Here is a 19,164-nt window from a genome sequence, read left to right as displayed (position 1 = left end):
ATTGGCTGAACCAGTTATATAAAGGAGAACATCGATCCCTCATCTTCTTTGCGCCACGAACAGGTTTCGCTCAGGCGCAGGAGTGACTGTGTGGTAAGTAGCTTGCTTACCAACCACAGTGTTCCGGGTTCAGTCCCACTGCGTGGCCCTTTGGGCAAGTGTCTTCTACTATACCCTCGAGCCGACCAAAGCCTTGTGAGTGGATTTGATAGACGGAAACTGAAAGAAGCCCGTCGTATATATGCATATGTCTGTTCCCCCCAACATCGCTTGACAACCGATGCTGGTGTGTTTACGTCCCCACAACATAGCAGTTCGGCAAAAGAGACCGATAGAATAAGTACTAGGCTTACAAAGAATAAGCCCTGGGGTCGATTTGCTCGACTAAAGGCGGTGTTCCAACATGGCCGCAGTCAAATGACTGAAACAAGTAAAAGAGTAAAAAATAAAAGAGAGTAGGATAGTCAATAATATGGATATAAAATGTAAAAATTTGCTATTTTCTTCTGTGCGACAAGGTGCCAAACGATTACCGGCCCAGTACTGGTCCCCGGTTCGATGGTTTGGAACCCCTGATCTAGGAAGCTAATCTGTCTTCATTTAGTCATTTATTGAAATCATATAGCGGTCCTGGTATCATGTTATTTAGAGCAGTTGCTCATTATTTCCATGAAGAGAAGTGAACCAAAGCTCCTGAATATAAACCAGAACTAAAATCTATATCACGCGAAATGACATGCTGGTTGATTTTCGAATTAAGGCACAAGACCAGAATTTTTCAGGGAAGGTGACTAGTCAATACCATTATTCCAGTATTTGACTGGTACTTAGTAGCAGAGAAAGAATCATAAAGAACACACACACACAGGGTGAGTGTGCCTAACGTCTATTATATAAAATCAATACGGAGATTAATTTTCTTTTTGATTTCTTTTTATCTATGGAATGTTGCTTTATTTTATTTTATTTTACGGTAAGGTATTTTGAAAAGTAGAATTCCTGTCATCATTTTGTATAAAAGTTATAATTATATTTATTACATGAATGCCATATTTCCTGATATATCTTACAGTGACAAAAGTGTACTTTCAAAGTTACCTGTCAAATGACGGATAACAATTTTGTTAAAACATATTTTTTATGGGCAAGTATATAATAATTTATTTGTTTTTTAAGAGAAAAAGAATATTTTTTAGACGTAGCAGTATCAATTAATGTGTATAGTATATTACAGCAATTACACAACGTGAGTTAAGTTAAGCACAAATTTCTAAAAGATAATTAAGCAGCTGTTCAGTAATTTCCAGGAACATGCCCTGTAACAAATTCTATAGAATTAATATTTATTGCAGTAAGTATATAATTATACTATTTAAAACGTCATAATTGCAGCAGATATATTTTGCGGAATATTTTAATGTTCTCAAAGCCTCATTACATGTGGTTTCCAATGAGATATTGGCACAAGGCCTCAGTATTCAAATGGTACTTATTTCATCGACCCCCGAAAGAATAGAAGGCAAAGTCAACCTCGACGAAATTTGAATCCAGAATGTAAAGGACCGGATGAAATGCAGTAAAACATTTTGTCCGATGTACTAACAATTCTGCCAGCTCGCCGCCTTGTAATCGTTACACAATGATGTTAATTTTGGGCACAAGGTCAGCAATTTTGATGGGAAGTGAGGGGGGGGCGATTACATGGAATGCAGTGCTCAACTGGTACTTATTTAATATTCCGCGCAAGGACGAAAGGCAAAGTCAACCTCGGTGGATATGAACTGAGAACGTAAAAAGTCTGAAGAAACGTCGCTAAGGATTTTTGCTCGACGTGCTAATAATTCAGCCAGCTCTGCTCCTTTAGTGATTTGAAATAATCTTTCCTCTATAAGCAAAATGCCCGAAATTTTGGGTGAGGGAGGGAGGGAGGGGTTAGTCGATTACATCGATCTCAGTGCTCGATGGTTTTACAATAAATACTATTGAAAATTACCACTACGATACGTAGGCTACACATGCATAAGTCAGGGAAAATCTCGTATTTATAAAACAAAAATCTTAAAAAATTTTACCATCAAACTTACCAATGTCTTCAATGAAACGAGTGAGCAAGTTTTGAACTACCATGGATATTCCGGAGTAGAAAGACACTTTACGCATGAAACTCAGTAGTTTGTCGTTTTGGCTGTACAGTACTCCACATCGGAAACCTGACAAAGCCAAGTCCTACAAAACAATATTAATCAATAGGTTAACCCTTTGACAATAATAAATAAATAAATAAATAATAAATAAATAAGTAAATAAATAAATAAATTACGTATCAAATTGGTCATGTCCTTCTCAGAAACCTACTTCAATGGAAAAGTTTAAAGTGAAAACAGATCTGCTATATTGATTTCTAGTCCGTGCTTCTGACATAACCAAATGTTTTTTTATTTTACTTTTTTATTGGAGCCAATCGCTTTCTCAGTTTTGAGTAAATATTGAAGTAAGCTTCACAAGGAGTTATCATACTAACCAATGAAGGAACCGCATCTAGTCACTCGACCTGCTAGAAATAGCAACTAAATTGCTTTCAAGTTACTATTGTTGTCTTAAATAAAAGTGAATATATTAAACGATGGAGTGTCCCGCGTCATCATACCCTTTTAAAATATGGCAACATGGTCACGCTTGGAGCGAATTTTTGAAATGGCCGATTATAGTTTACAGAAAGTTGAACGACAAGAAGAAGAAGAAGAAGAAGAAGAAGAAGAAGAAGAAGAAGAAGAAGAAGAAGAAGAAGAAGAAGAAGAAGAAGAAGAAGAAGAAGAAGAAGAAGAAGAAGAAGTTACATTCTTTAAACATAAGACTGCCTTTGATATCTGTATTTCAAAAGATCTTCCTAATCTTTAAACCATCGTCACGAAAGAAAAATCTTTCAGCGCTATAAAACATGTGAAGTTATACAACTATAGTAAAGGATCAATACTGGATAATATTTCAGCCACTTTTGTATAAGTGCGTGTGTGTTATCGGAGAAGGCTATAAACGTTGGCAAGAAAACCCAGAAAAACTGGTGCTTTACTACGAAATTCCCTTGAATTGTTTGCTATTACTACTGTCTGACATAGAGATAAACAGTGGTTGGTCAGTTAGAAACTTGTGACCAACAGCTCTACTGCTTACCAATTGCGATAGAAAATAAATAAATAGGAGCAGGCGTAGCTCGTAGGCGCAGGCGTGGCTCATATGCGCAGGCATGGCTGTGTGGTAAGAAGCTTGCTTCTCAGCCACACGGCTCCAAGTTCAGTCCCACTGCGTGGGGCCTTGAGCAAATGTCTTCTACTATAGCCTCGGGCCAACCAAAGTCTTGTGAGTGGATTTGGTAGACGTAAACCGAAAGAAGCCTGTCATATATATATATATATATATATATATATATATATATATATATATATATATATATATATATATATATATATATATATGCCTAAGTGTGTGTGTCTTTGTGTCTGAGTTTGTCCCCCCGATTACCGCTTGGCAACCGGTGTTGGTGTATTTATGTTCCCGTAACTTAGCGGTTCGGTAAAAGAGACCGATAGAATAAGTATCAGGCTTGAAAAATGAGTCCTGGAGTAGATTTGTTTGACTAAAATCTTTCAACGCGTTGCTCAAGTGTGGCCGCAGTCAAATGATTGAAACAAGTAAAAGAATTAAAGAATAATTAAATAAATAGATAAATAAATAAATAAATAAATAAGTAAATAAATCTCATGCTGCAGACTTGTTTCCATGGAGATTATATTTCGTGCTCATCGAACCTTCGTCCCAACCTATATCAAATATCCTATGTTACCCAAATACGACTCTCAACTACAATCAATGGAGTTACTTTAGACAGTTCAACTTGTGAATCACACAATAGTTTCTTATAACAATATTCAAGTATTTTACCTTACTGAATCCCCACAGGACATGTGTTTTGGTCGGTTGTGGAATATTCATGGACAAAACACTCATTGGTTCTGCATCGGTGCCGAATATCGATAACCCGTAGATCTCATCAAATATGGCGTGGAGGTCAAAACTGCAAAGGAATTCACAGATTAGGAACAATAAATTATCTGATTTTTATCGGAATATTCATAAGTTTTTCAAAATATAAACTTGAAACGAATCTTAACCATCGACATTTCCAGATATGTTCGTTTTCCTCCCTCTCCCTGTATACAGTTACCTCTCCTACTGAATACACAACATCTAAACGATTTCTTGTTTTGACATTATTTGAAAATGTAGTGGTAGGTATTTATTTAGTTGCTGAATATACCCCAGTCAAAGAAGCCTCTATACAGCTTCTCCATCTGTGAAAAATAGCAACCAAATTTTCAACAGATCATATATTACCGGTTTAAAACAGGAAGAATATATTAGATGATATATACCCAGAAAAGACGTGACTAGAAATGAAAAAGGTAAAGTAACGGCTAGGACATCACTGATCATAGATCTGTTCTACCAAGACTGACTTGGGTTATATACTGAACTACAAAAGAAACGTTGCACTGTAAAAGAGTATTTGTTTCACACACGATATTGAGATTATCTGGATTTTATTACATTTCTAGGTAATTTGACATTAGGAAGATGTCACTGACCCACAATACCACTCTCTTTTGAAAATACAAGGATTGCATGTAGGGTTCGAACACGCTCACTTTTCGTGAACATGGTAATGCTCGCGAACGCGTCTTTATGAAAATCAGGATGTACGTGCAAAACGTAGACTCATTGGGTATAAAAGGCACTAAAATTTACCAGCCTGTCATTCTTTTCGCGAACGCAGCAAGCATGCCAAGACTGACACGAAATCAGAAGGAGTAAGCCATCAGACGTCTCCATGCTGATCAACGTCCATGGGTCATTGCTAATGACTTGAACTGCAGTACTCGGACAATTGAGCGGCCGAGGGAACGATACACTTCCATAAACAGCATGGATGATCGTCTACGCAGTGACCGACCGAGGGTTACAACGGCACGTCAAGATCACCACCTACATCTACATCACTTGCAGGACCGATTCCTGAAGGCAACGGAATCAGCTAGGCAGACCATAGGGACTCATCACAGACCCATTTGTGCAGAGACAGTTCGCCGCCGGCTGAGATTTTTCAATCTGTCTTGTCTGCAGTGGGCTCAAAAATGTCAGAACTGGCGATATCAGTAGTGGAGGACTGTAGTCTTCCCTGACGAAAGTCGATATTGCATTTCTGTGGCAATGGCAGAGCTAGGGTTTGGAGAAGAAGGGGTGAACGTTATGCTGATGGCTGTGTGGTGGAGAGAAACTCATGGGGAGGACAGATTATCATGATATGTGGCGGGATTGCACTCAATCAGAAACTTGGACTGGTGGACTTCCAAAACATCGGCACCGGCCGGGGCAAAGGAGTAACTGCTGCTCGCTACATCGACCATGCGTTGAAGCCTCACATTGTGCTATATTTTGCCTGTCATGGGAATCACGTTTTCCAACAAGACGGCGCCCGTGCCCATACTGCCAGGTTGACAATAGACTTCCTCCAACAACACAACATCTAGACGCTGCCATGGCCTGCCCCAAGTCCGGACTTGAACCCCATGGAGCACCTGTGGCACGAAATCCAAAGAAGGCTAAATGATATCCGTCCAAAGCCGACAAATGCTGCACAACTCACTGCAAGTTTTAAAAGAATGTGGGCTGCTATCCCCATGGCCTTCATCAACTGTTTGGTGCATTCAATATACAGAAGATACGTGACGGTAATCAACGCTCACAGTGGTCACACGAAATATTGAGCTCATCTCTTTGGATCCAGGACACTCCGTCATCACATGACACCATGTGACGTCAAACATATTTCAAGAAACGGCGTTTTATCATTAGGAAAGATCGGCTTCTTTTAAGTTAGTACTCTTCAATCAATGTTAATAAACTGGTTTCTGTTTAATATGTGTGCATAAATTTATAAATTGTCATGACACTCTTTCATGGTTTTACACATCGAATGTTTTTGATTTCATTCCATAGTTAAAGATGTTTAAGCTGTAACTCTCGAACACAAGTCGTGACAGAGAGAATACTAATAATTTTTATTTTATTATATGTAGCCTGTCATTTCAGAGAAGTAATGGCTCGACTTGGAGAGTTGACCACTAGGGTAGATGTAATTGACTTGTCTCCTCACCTGAAAATTACTGGCCTTGTGCTAAATTTGAAAGCGTTATCAATGAAACAATCAAGGAGGTGAGCTGTCAGAATACTCTTTTACTTGTAAAACACACCAGCATCGGTTGTCAAGCGGTGTTGGCGGGACAAACATACACACAAACATACACATACATACACATACATACATATATATACACATATACGACGGGCTTCTTTCAGTTTCCGTCTACGAAATCCACTCACAAGGTCGGCCCGAGGCTATAGTAGAAGACACTTGCCCCAGGTGCCACGCAGTGGGACTGAACCCGGAACAATGTGGTTCGTTAGCAAGCTACTTACCACACAGCAACTCCTACGCTTGTTGAAGCATCAGTAAAATCTCTTTGCATTTCTTCTTCAAATTCCATCGAGGTCGACTTCACATTCCATCCTTCCTGAGCCATTAAAATAAATACCAGCTTGATACTATGGTCGATGTAATCGACTTGTCACCTACCCTCAAAATTTCTGGCCATGTCCGAAAATTTGAAACCGTTATTTAATGAAGCGATTAATGTAAGATTCACATGAGTAAAATATGTCTGACAGATCTTTACAGAACTGTTATACTTGAATAGATAAATGGGTGATTAAGTTATTGTTAAGCAAATCTCACTTACCTTTTAGCGAATTGAAAAATAATTTCGATTTCGTTCTTCGGCAGCAAGCGTCCAGTTGGATTATTCGGGTTGATAACAACTATACCCTTGATTGAGTAACCCTGAAGTTTAAAATAGCTTCTAGGATTATTAAAGACTATATAGAGAGAGTTACCCGTCAAATGAGGAGTAACTTTGGGGGCCTACTTTTCCCACCATCGGTAATATATCAGAAAATATGACACGACTACAATATTTATAGTCATTTTACTTGTTTCAATCATTGGGCTGCGGCCATGCTGGGGCAACGCCTTGAAGTTTTTGTTTTAGTCGAACAATGAAAGTATGATCCCAGTACTTACTTTTTAAAGCCTGGCACTTATTCTACCAGTTTCATTTGCCGAACCACAAAGTTACGGGTACGTAAACAAACCAACAATGGTTCGAAAGAGATGGTTAGGGACAAAAAAAAACACAAACACACGCACACGTACATACATACATACATACATACATACATACATACATACATACATACATACGACGGGTATCTTTCAGTTTCCGTCTACCAAATCCACTCACAAGGATTTTAACTTTCATCAATCTGGATTAACGTAATGAATAATTTTCAAAACAAAAATATTTATTATCTTAAAATAAAATTAGAACAAATTAAACATTTGCATAAACTTTTCCCATAACTATTTCGTCATTTACTTCCACTCTTCCTCTTTCCCCGCCTCTGTTTCTTTGATTCTTTCCCTTTCATTGTGCATGTGTGTGTAGTGTTCCACTTTTATTCTCCCCTATCCTCGCTCTCTGCACGATATAAAGCGTGACTGGAGAAATCAATCAACCAACCAACCAACTTTTATATCGTCTGTTACACTGGTCAACAAAATTCGAACTTTCTACTGTCTCATGAAGTAAAGAAAGTGAACTTTAAAGTACTTTTAACGCAGATTTCGAATCTGTTTTTTAGAAATTTTCTATCAGGCATGGTTTTTATGTGAAATTAAATTATACAATAAATGTACTATATTAATGTAGAAATAAAGTTGACAATTACAATTGGTCAACAGAATTAATGAAAAATTCTGTCCTACAAACAAAGGTAGGTGAACTTAATTGCATTTTATCTGCAGAATTCAAGTGTGTTTCCAGATTTCTTTTCTATAAATCATAGTTTTTCTGTGATAGCTTATGTAAACTGATAAGCAATTGTATTTCATGAATTCAAAAATTAGGCTATTACAAGGAAACTTAGCTCTAAAACGTAGAGGCGTATGATTTTCGACTGTATTTAGCTTCTGGAACGTACCTTTTTAGTGACCAACAATAATCAGCCAACATAGAAGAGTTCCACTTTCCTTGGTACCAGGTTTCCATGTTCAGAATGTCCTGGTGAAACCTCTCGCCGTGCTCGTCACTGACAGCCCCAAAATTTGCAAGGAAAAAGTGAGAGTTCAAGAACTGGATTTTTAGGTTCATATTGCATCCCAAAGCCTTGTATGATGTCATTAGCTCTTTCACAATGTCAGAATAGTTCTGTACTCTGCGATTCCTCCAAAATTCTCAGCAAGCTTTCTGAAATGACATCCACGCAGGTTTTTCAACATCATTGAGATCTTCATCAAGCTTTTGGTCTCTCACCAGCTCCCTAATCTGTGACCCAACAAAAATACCTTCCTTGAATTTTGCGTCACTTACTTTTGAAAATTAAGTTTTCAAATACTTGAATTCCTTGCCAGTTCTATCCACGACCTTAACAAAATTCTTCTGCCTTTTCAACCCTTTTTTTCTATAATTAAATAGTGATAAATATTGATTGTATATAAACAACGAAGTCCACTCTATATATGAATCTAAATTAATATTAAAACTAGCTTAAAAGACGCAATCCGTGTGAATTTTTAGGCTATCTCCTGCGGGGGATTAACTGGGCCTGCGGCCCAAAACGAAAGGGAGCTATAAAAATAAAACATTTATTGGTACCTAACAATATGCCGTTACTTTAAATTTACTTTAAATGAAAAACTTGTAAGTTCACAAATTTTTGGAGTTCTTTTAAAATTTGAATTTTCAGTTGTTAGCATATAACAAATCTTCATCCAGACCTGATCACAACGTTGAATGTTCAAGAACCAAATGAAGGGCAGTTCTTCAATCCCAGGATCATCCTGATTCCAAAACGGTATATGTCTATGAAGAGCAAATGTAGAGTGAGATGCAGGGATCCCGACCGGACGGGCAGACAGAATTTCGCGTTTATAATTATAGAAGGAATATGAAAATGACAAAATATTGAGTTGAGCAGATAACCAAAATAAAACAATAAAGATTATTTTTAGTCGTTAAGAAAAGTAATACTTTAAATTCGATGAGTCACCAAACTTTAACTGTTGACGAAGTTTCTACAAACTTAATCTAACTTAGCAGATCTTCGGCAAATAAAACCGATAGAATAAGAATCAGGCTTAAAAGAAAATGTAAGTACAGTGGTCGATTTGTTCGACTACAACCCTTCAAGCCCCAAGGCTTGAAACAAGGCAAAATTAAAAGGAATACAATGTGTGTGTATGCGTGCGCACATGCGCTTATGGATATGTGTGTGTATGTATGTATATATATGTATATGTGTGTGTAAGTATGTATATATATATAATATATATATATATATATATATATATTATATATATATATATATATATATATATAGCGGGACTTTTATTGTCCCTTTCATTCTCATAAAAGAAAGACTTCTGCCCTTAAAGATACAAACCCAAACCACGCGCCAAATAGATATTGCTTTGACTGCTTATATTAGTGCTCTGTATTTTTATATAATATCTATGTGTACTTTGATGGGATATACTGTCAAAAAAATTCCTACTTGTCAAAGGTGCAGCGGAACTTATTTATTTGCGCTTTGATAATATTTCTTAAGAGACGATTATAAAGATATTTTAAAGTAAAAAAATTAATTAGGAAACAATAATATCGTATTTTACTTAGAAATACGTTATCACTGAGAAGTAATTGTAGGTAAATATATTTATAATTTTAATATGCGGTCTTCAATCTATATTGTTAATTTTAAATTAATTTAGTCTCACCTTCTCTTTGGCTTTCAAATAGGCAGCTTCAAGCTTTTTATAAGTGACAATGTATTCAATTTCACCATTGGGACCCTTTTAAAACGAGAAATATTACATTTGAGGTTGCTAGATGGATGGATAGATAGGTAAATAGATAGATAGACAGACAGACAGACAGACAGACATACATACAGACAGACAGACAGACAGACAGACAGACAGACAGACAGACAGACAGACAGATAGATAGATAGATAGATAGATAGATAGATAGATAGATAGATAGATAGATAGATACATACATACATACATATATTCATACATACATGTTATTTAAACATCAATATATATATATATATATATATATATATATATCAGTCTGACGAGTCGTCTATAGAGCTAAGCGCTACATGGATGCGAAACCATTAATCACTTTATGACCAGACATACTTAACCGCATGTGTGTGTGTGTGTGTATGTGTGCCAATTCGATGAAGTTAGATCCGGATTAGATTCCACTGGTTAATCACTATCATATAATGCGAAAGTCTCTGCGATATGTTAGGGATTATTGTATCAATGATTATTATTAATATTTATTTCTTTATTGCTCAGTGGGGCTAAACATAGAGGGGACAAATAAGGACAGACAAAGGGAAAAAGTCGATTACACGACCCTAATGCGTAATCGACAATGAAAGGATGAAAGGCAATGTCGACCTCGGATGATTTTGAGCTCAGAACGTAGCGGTAGACGAAATACCTATTTCTTTACTACCCACAAGGGGCGAAACACAGAGAGGACAAACAAAGGGATTACGTCGATTATATCGATCCTAGTGCGTAACTGGTACTTATTTAATCGACCCCGAAAGGATGAAAGGCAAAGTCGACCTCGACGGAATCTGAAATCAGAACGTAACGGCAGACGAAATACGGCTACGCATTTCGCCCGGCGTGCTAACGATTCTGCCAGCTCGCCGCTCTACATATTATTAATATTGAAAGAAAGAAAATGGATGTATTAATAGTTTATTTGTATGATGGAAAGATGTTTAGATTTTTTAAAACCATAATACAAGCAAGAGCACTCAGAGAGCGCAAATCTCCACCAAGGCAACACCAACGCCCTTAATTTGTTAGTACCCACGAAGGGCTAAAAATAGAGGTTATACTTTACAAAGACAATACAAAACACATAATAGGGGAAATAGAAATACAAAAAGAAATCAAGTGAGGGAGAAAAAGTAAAAAGACCGAATGAAACTATGAAAATGGTAAAATGAGGCGCAATGCTCACTCAAACCCCGAAGTCGAGTGGTTACATTTAGACATTATTTTGGACAGTTTTTTCCTTCTTTCTTCCTCTTCTTTTTCTTTTTTTATAATTTAAAAAGTTTTCATTAGGGGTCCCAAATATTCCTCCACGTCATCTTTTGATTGGCTTCAGTATGTCCCTAATTTCATGTTGTGTGTCTTTGCCGGTTACGCCAATGTGGTTGGTTAGTCTTTGGCGCCCACTAATATTGGGGTGCAAAAGTTTTGAAAATATAACATCTGGTATAGGCTGGTTTCACCATGTTAGCAAGGGCAAGTAAAGGGGCTATCTTGCATTGAATAGTAGTGATAGTAATGGGTAGAATGTATCCAAAAATCTCTTCTGTTATGTAACGATGGAATAGCAGAATCAGTATTGAACTAAAAATATATCGAACATTCTCGGATACTATCGTCTCAGCCAAGTGGTAGAAAATATAAATCACTGTCGTTAACGAAATAAAAGAATAAAAGAGGTTAAAAAATTGATGAATATGGAATTATTAAAACGAACCGTTTCTTTGATTGACACATCGTACGTCTGGATGCGTGCAAAGTCAAGGATATCGTTTCTTATTCTGGAATAATACGGTGTCAAACAAAGGAAATAATCTAGAAAGAAACAAAAAGAAAGGAATTTAACTGAAATATTCCATTTAACCATTTAAGTATCGCATTTATATGTGTATATATATTTGTATATATATTGTCGATAGGCCAATTGCTGCAGTATTTGTCCAGAGATAACATTTATTATGGACTTACTGTGTCAGCCGAAATGCATCGAATGCTCTCGTTTGGTGCTGTTGTGGTATTTATTGTGTTTTTAACACAGCAAGTCCATAAGAGATGTTATTTCATGAAAAATATTGCAGTAACTGGGCCATAATTATACAGAGAAGTGTGTGTGGAATATATTCAAAGTTTAGCACTATTATTTAGCTGTAAAATGTTTAAAAGTTACTTATTACAAGCTCACTAAATGTTTAAATATTTAGCATAAAGTATTTTCTCTCTCATGAATAAATTTCCTCTAGAAAAAATAGCAATAAATATAATTCGTAGATACAGTTCTATATTTAAGAGATGAGGAATTATGTACATTATTTACATTTGACGGATATTTGATAACATAATGTTTCGGCTGATACACCCTCCAGCCTTTATCAGGTGTCTTGGGGAAATTCCTAAGGTATTTTTCGATATTATCATTATTATTAATATCATTATTATTATTACTACTACTATTATTATTCAGGTCACTGCCTTGAATCGAACTCGGAATGTTGGGGTAAATAGCCTGTGCTCTTAACCACTATGCCATATGCCCATGGGCAGTTATGGCGTGAATTTTAGGGCTTATAAATCTAATATTCTATCCTTCCTTACTACCGGTTTCCATATGCTATTCATATCTGCACTCGGTCTGCTTAGGAGTTTGTTGTATCCAAGTATATGTGCTGCTTCTTTTAGTCTAAAATTCACTCCATAATTGCCCAGTGGTATATGGCGTAGTGGTTAAGAGCGCGAGCTACTAACCCCAAGATTCCGAGTTCGATTCCAGTCAGTGACCTTAATAATAATAATAACAACAACAACAACAACAGGTTCGAAATTTTCCACAAGACACCTGATGAAGGCTGGAGGGTATATCAGCTGAAACGTTGTGTTAATAACAAACAAAATGAGGACTAATATCCGTGAAATGTAAATGATATAAATAACGTACATAATTCGTAGATGTCTATTCTAATAAACTACCGCGTCATATGCACATACCGGATATTTGAAATACTTAGAATATTTCTCATTTTGGGAAAGAATTTTATTTTTGTATATGGATTGCAAGATTCTCGATGTGAAATCGTGTGTCGAAACAGATTGTGCTGTATCTAGGAAGGGTCATAATGCAACTATGAAACACGTGCACAAGTGCAATTTTATGTCTTTTATTGTTATTAGTCAACTAGCCGGTTGTTTGAATAACTAATCGGTTGTTTGATTAAGTGTCCAGTCAATTAGTTAGGTTTGTCAGAGTCATTTCGTTTCTATTTGCGCTAATGATAAGAAAAGAAATAAAACGGAATCAGTGAGTGTGCTTCTCATTGGAATAGGTTTTTACATATTTACATAGATAAATTCAAAATACTCAATGCATACTCAGTAATATTTAATGAAAATAACACCCATCAATATACGACAAAATTTCGAAGAAAAATGTAAAATAAAATTACACCGATGAAAGTTGTTTTAATCGGTTTAGGTTCAGAAATAGAATCTAATTATTATGATTGCTAGAAAAGTCGTGTTATGAAATTGTAATTGAGGCTCATTCGTCTACTTCATTTCCTGGTAATATTTCTATTAATTTACTATTAGTTTACTACAGACAAACATGCACACGTGCAAAAAAGCTCATACAAAATACATACGCGTACACACATATATGTATGCATGCATGTATGTATGTATGTATGTATATTGTACGTATGTATTATGTATGTATGTATGTATGTATGTATGTATGTATGTATGTATGTATGTATGTATGTATGTATGTAAATTTTTACACGAATAGACTAGATTTTTGCACGAAAGATTCAGAGTATGTACTCATTGAACTTAAATGCATACATATACAATGACACACAGAGCCACATACACATGCATACATACACACACAAATGCACACGCACGCACACACTCACATATACATACACATGCGTTTATATATGACGAGAAGGGAGGCAGTTATTCGTGCCTGAAGACCATGAGGAATAGATGCAAGTCCTTAAGTGTTTATGTAAACTGATCCTTGAACGAAGGCCCTAGTGTAGTCTTTGGTGAGATGGGGATCGTGACGATGACTATTTCCTTCTTTAGCGTTTCTCATCTGCTGCAGTGCTCGGATATTCACAAAATTGGTTGCAGCGATCTGGGTGCTATCTCACCACGCTTCCCTCTGTACTGCAAATCCCTATCACTCTGTGGAGTCTATCCCTGGCTGGGTGAGCTGGTAATTCAGCTAGTCGCTTTTGCTCTAGCTGAGCCCGCTATAGAATGCGGCCTTTGGCATACTGGACCTGGTCCTGTGTGAAACGTAACCGACCCATCTGAACTGCCTGACCAGCAGCATGGTTTCAATGCTCTGGACGTTGGTCTGCTGGAGGACTTCGTTGTTGGGGATATATTCTCTCTATAAGATGTCCATGATGGAGTGAAGGCATCTCTGATGAAAACGTTCCAGTAGTTTGACCTGTTTTCTGTACAGCGCCTAAACTTCTGACCAATAGAGGAATGTAATAGTGACAAGTGCCTCGTAGATTTTGATCCTGGTGGATAGCTGCAATGCTCAGGTTCTGCCATACATGTGCCTTCCAGAAATCGCCATCATCCACATACCAGCCACCGCAAATTAACATCGATGAACACCCCTTTCTCGCAGTCGATCTCTTCATTTACCTGGGGTACATATACACATATTTATATGTGTATGTGTGTATGTGCGTGTGTGTGTGTGTGTGTATGTGTGTGTGCGTGTGCGTGCGTGTGTATGTGTGTGGGGGTGTGCGTGTGCGTGTGCGTGTGAGTGGTGTGTGTGTGCGCACGCGCGCAATAGGTTTTTACATATTTACACGGATAAATTCAAAATACTCAATGCATACTCAGTAATATTTAGTAAAAAATAACACTTTTAGTGGTTATACAGCATATCTGTAAGTTTCGTATTCAGTATTATGAATGCAAATAAAACTCAGTATTTTTATAAAAATTCTTCATGGTTTAAAACATCTTATTTCAACTTCAACATTTGTGATATATGAAAATTTACAGAGAAGGAACTTACCATTTTCTTCAGCTAATCCAAATGCGACGATGTTTAGCAGACTGGTAACACCACTGAGTGTAATTAACTGTAAAATGAAATGAGGCTTTGATTGTCTTCAAGCGTTCATAAATATATGTGTGTGTGTGTGTATTATGTATGTATGTATGGATGGATGGATGGATATGTGTGTATGTGTATATATATATATATATATATATATATAATATATATATATATATAATATATATATATATATAGAGAGAGAGAGAGAGAGAGAGAGAGAGATAGATAGATAGATAGATAGATAGATAGATAGATAGATAGATAGATAGATAGATAGATAGATAGATAGATAGATTATCTAGGTGGTATCTCTAAATGGGCCTGGATTCTATATGCGTGTTAACATAACTGTATTTGTAGGGTGTTCACTTGGCAAATACATCGTATCGGATTTAATTTCGGATTTATAGCACAGCAAATTTCACTGCGTATCTTCAACCGAGACCAAGTGATTAGAATTTGGGCCAACTGTGTGGAAACCCATCAGAGAGGCATTTTTCTGTTCTAACGTGGTACACTTAACCTCTTAACACTACCACTATCCGTGTTCAAATGCTTTTAGCTCACATCGGTGGTGTTAAACTGTATTCGATTTAGATCTTCAACCGGAGGATAACTTAATCTCCTCCTCTCCCCACCTATCTCAGAAGTTCTAAAAGGAGTCATTGGCATTTCTTTTGTTTCTCCTACTCAACGATTCAAAAATATCTAAGCGTTTATGTCTGTGTTGATGTGCTTGTGTGACGGGTTCTTTTCTAGTTTGCTTGTCTTTAATAATCCTTTCTTCTATAGTCATAAGGTCTGAAACTTTCACGAAGTAGGGGCTAGTTCTTGAGTGGTACTTATTTAATCGACCCCCAAAAGGATGAAAGGCCAAGGTGACCTACGTGGGATTTGAAATCAGAACATTAAGACAAGCGAAATACCGCTAAATTCGGCGAGGTAATGATTCTTCCAGGTCGCCGCCTTTCTCCATCTTTAATAATGGTTTCAAATGTTGACACAAGGCCAGCAATTTTAGGGGTGAGGCTAAATCGGTTACATCACCGTCTTATGATCATGTTTAATAATACGGAAGTTACTGAGTAAGTGATGCAATAAAAAAATTATGTCCACTTTTGCATTACATTCAGTACATTCTTCGTATGTTATGAAAACAATCTTTTCATAATTTTGCCACAAAGCAAGTAATTTTGAGGGCAGTGAGCAAGTTGATTACATCGACCCCAATACTTGACTGGTACTTTATCTTATCCATGTAGTAATGATCAATGGGTAAAGTTGACCATGGCGGGATTTGAACTGGGAACATATAGAGTTGAAAGAAATGCTGCTAAGCAATGTGTCCGAAGCGCTAACGATTCTTATTTCTTTATTGCCCACAAGGAGCTAAACATAGAGGGGACAAACAAAGGGATTAAGTCGATTACATCGACCCCATTGTGTAACGGGTACTTAATTTATCGACCCCAAAAGGATGAAAGGCAAAGTCAACCTCAGCGGAATTTGAACTCAGAACGTAACGGCAGACGAAATACCTATTTTTTTATTACCCACAAGGGGCTAAACACAGAGGGGACAAACAAGGACAGACATAGGTATTAAGTCGATTACATCGACCCCAGTGCGTAACTGGTACTTAATTTATCGACCCCGAAAGGATGAAAGGCAAAGTCGACCTCGGCGGAATTTGAACTCACAACGTAACGCAGACGAAATACCGCTAAGCTTTTCGCACGGCGCGCTAACGATTCTGCCAACTCACTGCCTTCTCTCATCTATATATTCAAATAACGGTACTACTTACATTGTTTTATACTATTTTGCTTGAATGAAAATGTATAGTTATGGCAATGTTAATACATATTTATTTTCAACAGAATTTTTTTTACTAATGTATAACAAGACAATCACACTACTTACATTGTTTTTATCAATGGGGTTTATAGGGTGTAAAAATGTCGTCATAAATTTCGAAACTGCCTCTCTAAACCTGTATATAAATAAGAGAACATAAAATAAGATTTAAAATTGGGTTTTTGATGAACAGAAATATGACTGTAATATAAGAATATAAGAACATAAGAGCAGTATAGAGAATGGCAGCTTGCCGAGTGAAGAGGATTCCAAATGAAGGATTAATATTTCTTACGTTTCCTATATATGTGCGTATGCATGTATGTATGTGTGTATATATAAATCAATATATATAACTATTGAAAAGGTTAATATATATAAGTTAATATCTATAACTATTGAAAAAGTTGCGTCTTGCAACATTTTCAATAGTTTTGAGTCAAAACTATTGAAAAGGTTGCAAGACGTAACGAAAATTTTAGAAAAATAAAAAAATAATAATAATATAGAAATAAGTGGAAATTTTACCAGTGAGTGTGTTAAATTATAAGGCACCAAAATAGAATGATTCTCCCCAGACACCACAGAACATACATATATCGTTATCTTTATATATGTCCAGTATATAGTTCATTTCACTATTACATATACAGTATGGATATTGTAGCAATAAAGTGTTGTCTCCATGTTGGTCACTTATTTATCTTTCAGTAATGGGATTAAATACTGCGATGAACTGGCAGACTCGTAAGTGTCTCCGATCAAATGTTTAGACACATTTCTCCCGGCTCTTTATGCTCTGAGTTCAAATCCATCTACAGTCAATTTTGCTTGTCATCCCTGCAGGGGTCGACAAAATAAAGCATCAAACAAGTACTGGGGTTGATGCAATCGACTTGTCTCCTCCCTTCAAAATTGCTGGCCTTGAACCCCGCAACTGACCGGTGTCCTATTCAAGGGGAATGTTGAGTGATCTCGGTCACTTACATTTCATCGAAACTAGATAACCGGCCATATGAGTCGTAGGACTCATTTGAAAAATGTGAACAAGTTTTCTGACAAAGAAAACCATAGATTGATAAGTTTCCTATCCAGTATAATCATCTGTCAGCCACATAATCCATTGAATACTCCAACACACAGCAACGTAGGATTGCTGCTTCATGAGTTGTAGAGTTTATATGGTGAAACATTTAACTATCACCGGTCTAGTCCACTTAACTACAACATGAATATTATGCAAATGCAAAGGTATGCCACAGTTACAAAACGATGACGCTATATGAAAGTTGACTGCCTCTATAAGTTCTAGGAATGAAAGAAAATGCTCCGACTGATGAGTTTCCTTTCCAATATGATTATCTCTCAGACACATAATATATTAAAAGCTGGAATAATCTCCAGCTCACATGGCATAAGATTATAGCTTCTAGTGTTGTAGACATTAATATGGAAACTCCATTTATCTCTCACCGATCCAGTTCATTTAACTATACAACGAAGGTATTATGCAATGCTACGACATATTGCAGTAATCAGATGGTGACTCTAAAGTTTGGCTGCTTCTATAATCTGCAAGCAAATATAATTATCTCTCATGCAACTACGTGATACTTTGGAAAACAAGATAATATCCCACACACATCAACGTATGCTGATTGATATTGAAAAGAAAAGAAGAAAGATGAGTAACTTATATGAAAGATAATTATTCAACTTCATAAAATATCATCTAAGACTGATACGATATAAAAGTATGGTGAAGAATCCTAACAAAATATTGACTTTTTTTTCTTTCTTAAAAGACAATCACAGCTGACCGAGTCGCTCTATCACCCGAAGAGTGAGTACCTCATAACCATCGATGGATATGGTTCTATACATATGTTCAATAGACATGGTTCTCAAATGGCTTCATCCACCTGGCTGTAAAGAGGTGCTGCAGAAGTACATCTCGATACCGTAAACAAGCACCAACACTGTATAGCTGTTAGCTATTTCCATTGGTAGTTTAGAGAAGAATGGGTTATGTCTTGACATCGGAAACAATGTGAAGATGAATACATCAAGTGATTCACTAACAATTCAATGGATAAATGTTAGTAATCATTCATTTTAAAACAAACATCAATGATCAGTCTTATAAATAAAAAAATGAGATTCCTTT

The 19,164-nt window shown here is 36.5% G+C and overlaps 1 protein-coding gene across 2 annotated transcripts in view; it reads right to left on the bottom strand.

Annotated features, from left to right (window-relative positions):
• Positions 1-19,164, bottom strand: part of LOC115212336 (1-aminocyclopropane-1-carboxylate synthase-like protein 1) — a 44,782-nt gene that overhangs the window by 5,046 nt on the left and 20,572 nt on the right. For both annotated transcript variants that reach the window (XM_029781201.2, XM_029781202.2), the window contains 7 exons: positions 17,064-17,133; positions 15,096-15,162; positions 11,763-11,860; positions 9,950-10,024; positions 6,855-6,955; positions 3,940-4,072; positions 2,085-2,226 (listed from right to left, as the gene is read on the bottom strand). In XM_029781201.2, the coding sequence (XP_029637061.2) occupies positions 2,085-2,226; positions 3,940-4,072; positions 6,855-6,955; positions 9,950-10,024; positions 11,763-11,860; positions 15,096-15,162; positions 17,064-17,133 (686 nt within the window). The remainder of the gene's footprint in view (positions 1-2,084; positions 2,227-3,939; positions 4,073-6,854; positions 6,956-9,949; positions 10,025-11,762; positions 11,861-15,095; positions 15,163-17,063; positions 17,134-19,164) is intronic.

Source organism: Octopus sinensis, linkage group LG5, assembly GCF_006345805.1.
Source record: "Octopus sinensis linkage group LG5, ASM634580v1, whole genome shotgun sequence".
NCBI classification, from domain to species: domain Eukaryota; kingdom Metazoa; phylum Mollusca; class Cephalopoda; order Octopoda; family Octopodidae; genus Octopus; species Octopus sinensis.
The sequence above is the reverse complement of the archived record's forward strand: the minus strand, read 5'-3'. Positions and strand labels throughout refer to the sequence as shown.